The 9574-nt window shown below is 40.8% G+C and overlaps 1 protein-coding gene across 1 annotated transcript; it reads right to left on the bottom strand.

Annotated features, from left to right (window-relative positions):
- Positions 1-1406: 1406 nt before the first annotated feature.
- LOC105439163 (5-hydroxytryptamine receptor 1A-beta-like) lies at positions 1407-8676 on the bottom strand. The gene is made up of 3 exons (XM_030986460.1): positions 8470-8676; positions 5394-5540; positions 1407-3097 (listed from the first exon to the last, which is right to left on the bottom strand). The coding sequence occupies exons 1-3, from the start codon at positions 8674-8676 to the stop codon at positions 1934-1936; spliced, it is 1518 nt and encodes a 505-aa protein (XP_030842320.1). The 3' UTR covers positions 1407-1933.
- Between the last annotated feature and the right edge of the window lie 898 nt (positions 8677-9574).

Genomic DNA, 9574 nt, shown 5'->3' with positions numbered 1-9574 from the left:
CAGGTCATGCGATTGCATTTTGAAAGGAAAGGTGTGGAATCGATCAGAAAAGGTTGATCATCTAGCATGATAAGTATTGGTGTTTACTGCAAGGTTCTGGTATCATCAAAATGATAAGAAATTTGGCCCAGTCATGGTAAAGTTACAAGCACTGTATACAGAAAGTATATGGGACTACACGAACATGTGGCATAAAACTCCGCCCCGATGTTTATGCTGTTACATGCCATATTAAGAATATTAAGGTATTTGAAGAGCCATGCTCAGTTTTCAGGGAACATTCTTTATCTGATGTTCTTCCACACTTGCATAATAACAATGATATCGCTTACATATTATTTTTCACCTCTTCCCAGAACTCAACCTTAACTACAACAGCGCAATGCCCGTTTCCCTAATAACTCACATGGTATAGACCCTTTTCTCCATTACTAACCCCCTCTCTCTCCCCCTCTACCCCTCTCTCTTTCTCTCTCTGTGACTTTCTTTATCTCTCTCTGTCTTTCAATCTGTCTGGTCTCTCTTTCTCTGTCTCTCTAAGAAATATTTTCCCATTATGATTTATTTTTCTTCTCCCCCTCTCACTTTATCTAAACCTCTCTCTTTCTCTCTCAGTCTCAAAACACGCAACTACACCAACACACAATCAATGTACGCATCTCCTTTCATGCCCTTCTCTCGCTCTATCTCTATCCCCCTCTCTCTCTCTCTCTCTCTCTCATACACACATTATCCACGTACATCTCTCTATTCGTTCTTTATCTCTCTCTCCATATCATATCACATCCATATCATTTCACATTCCATATCATAGTAATCGCCCATCTCATCCGTGTTTCGGATACCAATCACATATCCTGCAACCAGAAGGTTGTGTATAATTAATCCGAGGTGGACTCAATATTGATCGTTCTTTCGCAAACGGGAGCTAAAAGTGCTCATAAAAAGACGAGCTACTCAATGGGCAAGACACCAGTGTGTCAGGTGTGCCAGTCTGAGCACCCCTTCATGCTTAAAGATAAACTTGAGTACTGGTAAAAAAAGAAAATGAATTCTCACAGAATCTAACGAAACTTACACTGAATGTTCAAGATTACAAATAAATGTCATGTGCCAAACAATTTTGGAAGAAAATGTATACTGGCTGAGTAATGAGCATAGAAAGATAAGGAAATCAGGGTAGTACTAGCCCCGACACCATGTGTGTTGTCCCATATACATCTTTCTGTGTAAGTGATTGTTACTTTACCAAGACTCTGCCAAATTTATGATGATTTTGATGACTCCAGAACCTTGCATTACACACCATTACTTACATGCTATATGATCAACTTTTCTGATCCATTCCACACCTTTTCTTTTGCAATGCAATCGCATTACCAGAACTCAAGTTTATCTTTAACAAGTCTGGCTACGCCAGTGGTTATCCTGTCTTTTGTGGCACTTTCAAGCTTCGGTAGTTGTTTTAAATAATCTTGGTCAAGTAAGCATGAAATGCTAAATATAGGCATCTATGTTCACTTTTCCAATTTGATGGCATTATCCTTACATTCAATGAAATCACGTGGATATATTTGAAGTACAGAATGTACTTCCTCATAGTATTTTACGTATTTAATCTGTCATTAATCAGTATATATTCCTTTTGAAATAAATAGTCCTTCAAGTATCTGACAATTCTTGACAAAGCTTCATCTTGTTTCTGAGGTCCGACAGTAAGCTCACATAAATCAGGCCATCTAAAATTAGTTTCGACAGGCTTCTCATAGCTGCTATGTTCCATTTTTCATAAAAAGTAGTCTATTATTCTGATAAAAAAAATACTTCGCTCATGATTCCGACAACTTATCAAAAGGCTCTAATTCATTTTTGAATTCCAAAGTCGTACGAAAGAAGATGACAACATTTATAACGAATGTATGAATCTGGCAAGCTATAATTTCCCACAGAAGAGGATTTTTCTGAAAGCGTTTCTGAACTCGCGGTTAAAAGTCGTATAAATAATGGGATTGAGAATAGAATTACACCAGCCGAGCCACGTGACCACTTGAAATGCGACGGGGGACACGGGGCAGGTCGGACAAATCCCGAGGAGAACGTTGATGATGAAAAACGGTAACCAGCAACAGATGAAGACGCCGACGACGATGGCGAGGACAAACGCGGCACGCCGTTCGCGAGAGACTGATATTTGTCGCCGTCTGACGAACGCGGGATGGCGGTGGTGATGGTTGATTGCGTTATTAGCTATCGCCAGCGTCGTCGGGGCGTCGTCCGTGATTAATGTCACACGCTTCGACTTCGGTTTAACCGATAAATGATTATTATCTGTCTGCTCCTCTTCGCCGACATTATTTGCTCCGTTTACAGAATGATTCCTTTCATCGTTTGTTTTGTCTGCAGCACTAAAATCTGTGTTTTCCTGACTAATTTCTGCCAAGTGATAATTGCTTGCTGTGTTATTCGCATTTGGGTCCAACGAGACAAGACTCGGTTGTCCCTCGCTGTTTGTTGTACTGGCATTATTATGTGCATGGTTGTTGCGGTTGCTGCACGGTGTTGCCGATGGGTTGCTACTTGTAGGGTTACTACTGGTAGCGCTACTGCTACATGCTAGTGAGCTACCATTGTTTCCTGCACGTGTCGTTGCCTTGGCCGTGGCCGCCGGTACGGTCGAAACGCTCATGATCGCTGGACGAACTCGACGTCGACTATGATGTCGCGCTGCCACCAGGATCCGTTGGTAAACGACCAGGACGACGACACAGGGGATAATGAATGAAATCATCGACGAGATGATGGCGAAGACGGGACTGATGTTGAGCACGCAAAAGTTACTCGTCGTCGGGTCGTAGCCGCCGACGAAGAGGAGAGCGGGGATGCTGACGATAATGGAGAGAACCCAGGCCACGGTGATCGCAACCGCGGCCATCAGCGGTGTCCGACGGAGAGCGTACCAAACTGGACGTGTGATGGCCATGTAGCGGTCGAGAGCGATTACGCAGAGATTCCAGATGGATGCCGTGCTCATGAGGACATCGAGACACACCCACACATCGCAGAGGATTATACCAAGGCGCCACTCACCAGCTAGCTCCTGTTAGAGAAAGTGAGGAAGAGAATAACAATGGTAAGGAAAGACAACCTTGACTACCGTATGGAACATTGTGTAATTTAGATTAATTACAAATAATTACCAAGGTGATCATTTAAAGAGAGAGAGGGACTGGCTTCAGCATTACGAGGGGGAAGGAGGGGGGGGGGGGGGGGGGGGTAGGGGGGAGGTGGGGGTGGTAATATTTGTCCTGGGAATGTAAGCAATTGTTCATACTTTGTGAAAGGGGACGTGGCTCCTTGCGAATATCTCTCACTCACTTCTCAATTTTCCTGCTTCCCACCACTTTCCTTCTCACTCACCCTCCATTTCTTCAAGTATTTCCGTGACATCAGTTTGCTTTATTACGTGCATCATTCAGACTGAAAGAGGGGTTGAGAGGGGGAGGGGGGGAGGGGGTTACTTAACTATATAGCAGCAAGTGGCATGAATAGCCCATAGACAGTCATGTCAGTTATCGCCAAGGCGAAGATGAAATAGTTTTAGACTATGTCTTAATAATATACCAATCCTACTATTTCATCCTAACTTAAAAATTAAAAAAAACACATGATTTTCGTTGCCCGTACATCAGCTTTACATGAAAATACTACACACCGCCATATCAGCTATTGCCAGGGAGTCGATGGAATGGTATTCGAACTAATTCATGTTTCACTTGATCCATAATCTATTTAATTTAATCCTACTCCGGTATCCCGAATTAATGAAAAAAACTGGGGTATATTTCGTGAAAAGTAGCCAGATCAGTGACGAGTCGCAGAGACAATGCAATAATATTCGAGCACATCAATCTATATTTCAATCGACCTATATATCGACAAATATATCTTGGCATTTTTCTAAGCAGGGGCGTAATTGGTAGCAGGGGGGGGGGGGGTCATCAGACTAAATTTGCGAACGAAAATTTATAACAAGAAAGAGGCTGTCGCTATATTTTCAAAAATTGCTATGAAAAGTAAAAACTGCCAATTTCATTTTCGAATTTCCCAACAGATTTCACCCTATGTTCCCCAGCAATCGGTGATACAAAAGTCCCTTATAATTTTGTTGCGTTTTGCTGATAGTAAGCAAATAATTACCGTTGGTGAAGGTGATGGGACAAACTATCACTTCTGAAGCGATTTGATGTAGCTATCTTTCCGAAGCGAAGCTGAGGAAAGATAGCGTATACATTCTGATCGACGAGGAAGTGATAGTTTGTCATCGCCTGAAACCAAAAGGTGATTATTTGCTTTATATTCCACATCTAAAACAATTTAACTACTAAAAGAAAAGGACGTGTATGCATCTACATAAAAGACACCTAGGCCCAAATTGACACACAAAAAGTTTAAGTTTAACCCAACCCCTTGAGGGTAAGGTGCGCGCATGTGTTTTCTTTAATTGTGCTCATTGGTAATGCGCGCTTAATTACGCCTGTTTTAGTGCGCTTTTGGATGATCTTCAGTGAAAGTGCGTTGCCCTGTGTAGATAGTACCTCTATCTTCAGTGAAAGTACGTTGCACTGTGTAGATAGTAGTACTCTCTACACAATGTAATTAACTTTTTGCTTCTCCCATCAATAAAGGCGAACTTTCTTTCATCACGTGAGTTACTTTTGACCAATCGTAGAGCAAGATTCTTAGTATGTGGGATATAATCAATTATTACCCGTATCAGACATCTGAGCTGGTCATTTACAAAACCGTATTGCCCTAGTTTTTTTTACTAGCAGTGGGAACGGAGGGGTATATTCTTTGTATTTTCCTTGGTCTCCCTGCGCGTATTGACTTTGCGTGTAGAGACGAGTGAAAATATACCTTGGTATTTTCCACGGTCTCGCATCCGGGCATCTTGTATTGACCGCGCCGTATTTTGTCATTTTCATTGCGCATCTATTATGCGTACGAGAACCTGCGCACTTTGCTCGCAATCTATTGTGACGTAATAATCACACCAAATGCACACTGTTTGCAGTGTATCGAAAACAAATTCAAGCACTGGATGCACAGTGCTGGTTTGAAAAAGTTTGTTCAGTTCTTGAGATTGTCATGGTGGATTTCTGTATTTGCTCTAGATGTCTGATTTGGATAACAATCAAAATATTGACTGGCTTTACTTTCGGGGGATATCAGAAATATTGACCGCGCTAAGACCATATTGCCCTCGTCTTTCGACTCGGGGCAATATGATCTGAGCTTGGTCAATATTTCTGATATACCCCTCAAGGCCAGTCAATATTATATAATTATACCACCTCTATCCCCTAAAAAAAAGGTGCAAACAATATGGTTACCTGTATAGCGGCCAGAGGCATGACAATACCACACACCGCCATGTCCGCTATCGCCAGGGATACGATGAAATAGTTGGCGACGATGCGAAGAGGTGCAAACCGAAAGACGGCGATGCAGACCAGAGTGTTACCGACGAGACCGCATAGCTGTGATGGGCATGGTGGCAAAGAGAGATGAAAAATTAAAGGATTAATCGTTATTTGACAAATGTTATGTAATTTCCATTTTATCGTAATTGATTCATTACACTAAATGCATTATTTCACTAACCAGAATTGTACATAGATGGTGCGTGTATAGACAATGAATGGTGGGCCCATTATTTCTGCAAATATGTAGACGTTATGTCAATATTCGTCAAAAGGGAGGGGGAGGGCTCACTCGGTAAGTGTATTATGCGGTTTCCTATCTTTCATTATTTGAATCTACATGACTTATCTGTCTTTAAATCTGTCTTCAAAAAGTAATATACCTGTAAAGCGCTTTGGCACATCGTTGGATCGATGTATTGAGCGCTATACATTAAAACAGGGAATATTATGTTATTATTATTATTATTATTATTATTATTATTATTATTATTATTATTATTATTATTAAATATTGTCATGGAATTATTATTATTGGTGTATGAATACCACCTCTTTTTATTTTCATATCATACATGAGTAAGTAAGTGAGTATGTTTGAATATTATAACGTAAAAGAATTGAATGATGGTATTATCACGGGAAGGCTGGATAGATTGATGGGAAATAATCAAAGTAAGTGAAGATAAGGTAAGAGAGAGGAGGGAAGGAGTATGAGAGAAGGTGAAAGAATAAGTGAGAGTATGAGATAATGGAGAAAGAGAGAGAGAGAGAGAGAGAGAAGATAAAAGAGAGAGAGAGGGAATAAGAGCATGAGAGAGAAGAGAAGATAAGAGAGAGAGAGAGAGAATAAGAGAGGGAGAGAGAGAAAGAGGTGGAGAAAGGAAGATGTTGGAATACAACAACAACATTATTTTTCTCCAGTTCCGTCCAGAACGTTGTAATAACGCCCTTCTATTAGTTTTGTTAACGCATTACTGTTTTGCATTACACACCAAACACTATCATGTGGCAACAGTTTAGTAGCCCGTTATTATGATTATATTTCCTTTAAATCTAAACCTGCTGCGAAAGCAGCTTAGATTATAATTCATAAAGTGTGACGTATTGCACAGTAGAAGAAGACGACACACACGTCTTGACTCGAGTACGTGGTTTAAAGAAGCTCTCATGTTACAGGAAGCAATGTTATTTTGGGAAGTAGAACTTCCTTGTTTTACGATAGAGAAGACGTTGAAGGTACTATGTCCCTTTTGCAGCCAACCTCAAATGCTGTAGAACTTTGCAGGAATTATGAATATGTCATGTATGTTCTCTCTGTGAAATTTAAACGTTAGCAGTGTCCTCATATTCAAATTATGCTGGAAACCCGTTTACTTGCTAGACTTCACTGTCAGACACTATTGAGTGAATGACTGGTTTTTTTTTCTTCTTTGGTAATAACATACATGAAAAGAGTTGTAAAGGGTACAGGAGCATTTTTCTACTTCAATAACCCACTTCTTGTGATGGCCAAGATTAAACTGATTGAATCTTTGCGCAGCATAAAACGTATGACCATTCGGTACAATTGGCTGAAAATCAAGACTATTTCTTTTGGGCTCTATAGCCCTAAAGTCGATTTGACAACTAATAGTCATTATTTTCCCACTTGAAGACATTTTCAAGCCCCACCTTTTTTAGGGAAGTTCTAAATTAGTATCATCTTTCAAATGCAGTTGGAATTTAACTTTTTCATTTTTTTGGCCTGCAAATGGGACATAGTACCTTTAAAGGCATCGTTAAACAATGTTCAATCTAAGAGGCACGGCTCTACGTGTTATCAGTGTCTGTGCTATGGTGTAATATTGAAGCCATCGAAAACTGGCGCTTCAAAATGATCATGAAGTGCTTCAAAAAAGTAATAATCTTTGAGTGACCGGCTTTCCCATACCAATTTTCCCCAATTGACTGTAGTGTGATTAGAAACCGTTAGGAAAACGAATTTTTAAATTTCGATTTCAAATCATAAATATCTTGATAATCAGACAGGCGATTGACTTGTAAAAGTCATGGGGATCCTGACTGACCTAAATGTTTATAATTATCATTGTAGCATGAGCTAAATCAAGGGTTTTGTTTCAGAATCTGAGACAAAGTTACCAAATCCCTTTAAATAAGACTTAGAGAATAACGGTGGATAATTCATTCAGGAGTGTATAACATGCGCTGCATCGGTCTGGGAGGATATCGGAGATGGAGGAGACATGTCTGTGTTGCAGGGATTACCCGATGCGTCACACTAGGTATCCCCTATGATACAAACAGGGGAGGAAAAGTTAATGTGTCTTCCACGAAGAATCAGCTCCACCCTCCCCCTCCCCGGCTGGTTCAGTGGCATGGATCTGTCTACACGATCGGGGGAGGGGAGATGGGGGTGGCCAGGGGGTTGTGGAGCTAATCAAAGGCTTGTGCTTCATGATTACGATACATTATTATCGTACCCAATTTATCGGGGGTAGCCGTCCCCTGCTCTCCCAAAGACGGGACAGCCCTCATGAGCTACTCTTGATCATGATGTAGATGAGTGTTCAGTCTACTGATCAGACTTCCAATGAGACAGGGGTATTCAATTTCGTCAAATAAATCCGTGCGTTTTGGGTCTTATTCCTCTTGTTTCATATACCTTAACCCAAAATCCAAATTAAACCCCTTTGAGGTGCTTACTAACTTCCGGCAAGTACTCTCATAGAACCATTGACGTTCATTTGCGAGGTTGATGTTAAAAACCGAACAAGAGTTTATGCCATAGCTTATAGGGAAAAAGGATAGATTCAAACCGATGTCAATGGTAGGAAACCTTTTTAGTCCAAACAACCAACTGAATGTGTTATTTTGATAAAGGTTTCGTTCTTTTAATTTGCAACTTCCATTGTACGCTGGATTACAGGCGCACGCCACAACGCCTAGTTTTATATTAATCTTTGCGATCATGTTAAATACTTGCCAGAACGAGTGGTAGGAGAACAAGCGCCACGATGTCGAGAGTCGTTGTCGTGTCGTTGGAACGGTCGGTCGTGCCGACGTCCGAGACGTTATGCGCCGTCGTCTGAAACTCGACGAGGTTGGTTACGAGGAGTGGTGTTTCGGTGACGTGGTACCACGGATCGTACGATGTCCAGACGGCACCGGGAAAGGTGGCTACGGACTCCATTCCTCACCGCGCCCTGTCAAGGATACGAATGGAAATGGAAAAGATCAGTCTCTGAAATGTGACCCTACAGTTTTTCTCCGGCGATAATCGGTCCGCGCTTTACTTCGTCAAAGGTATAGGGTTAGGATTAGGGTTGCACTTGGGTTTCAGATTAGGTGTCGGTTCAGTTAAGTGTTGAAGTATAGTGTTGGGTACAGTGTTGAAGTTGAGAAGTTGGTTATTAAACGTAGTAAATTGACTCGGAGCAATTGCCGCAGGAGCAATAGTATATGCCAGATTCCGATATCATTTCATTTAAATTTCCGTCAGATTTCAGTTCATCATATTAAATCAAATCTGTCTGCATAGTTCATACACCATTTTTGTTGTACATGTATATATTATTCAGCTTGCCAGGGGTGATCAAAGATCGTCTGATCCAACACACAATCCGACAACAATTGCCGTGTGTTTAATTTACTCAAAGATAATGGTTTTGATTTGGTTTATGGTTAGGATTAGGTATACAGTGTTTTTTTTAAACTGCGGAGCAATTATCATCGCAGTATATTTTGAATTATAACCCTCTCGACACCATGAGGATTAGAACAGACAAGAGGATCAGACAAAAGAATAAAATGGAAGAGAGTTACGAGAATCCGATGAAGAATAAGACCGAGGACAAAAACCTATCATATCAGACTAATTTCGTCTTTGATGCACGGTGATCATCGTCACCAACATTTTACCCAACTAGCATGCCTCACCCAACCCTAATAGAAATTTAAAAAGTATATCATCGTTTCGATGTTCTAATTCTGTGCCATATTAAAAGTACACACTCCGATATTATTTTCTAGCTTTAAAAAATAGCTTACAGCAACATCTGCAAACTATCGAAAACGTCATGTTTACACTC

This window comes from Strongylocentrotus purpuratus, unplaced genomic scaffold (genome assembly GCF_000002235.5).
Source record: "Strongylocentrotus purpuratus isolate Spur 01 unplaced genomic scaffold, Spur_5.0 spur5_scaffold_15, whole genome shotgun sequence".
Taxonomy (NCBI): domain Eukaryota; kingdom Metazoa; phylum Echinodermata; class Echinoidea; order Camarodonta; family Strongylocentrotidae; genus Strongylocentrotus; species Strongylocentrotus purpuratus.
The sequence above is the reverse complement of the archived record's forward strand: the minus strand, read 5'-3'. Positions and strand labels throughout refer to the sequence as shown.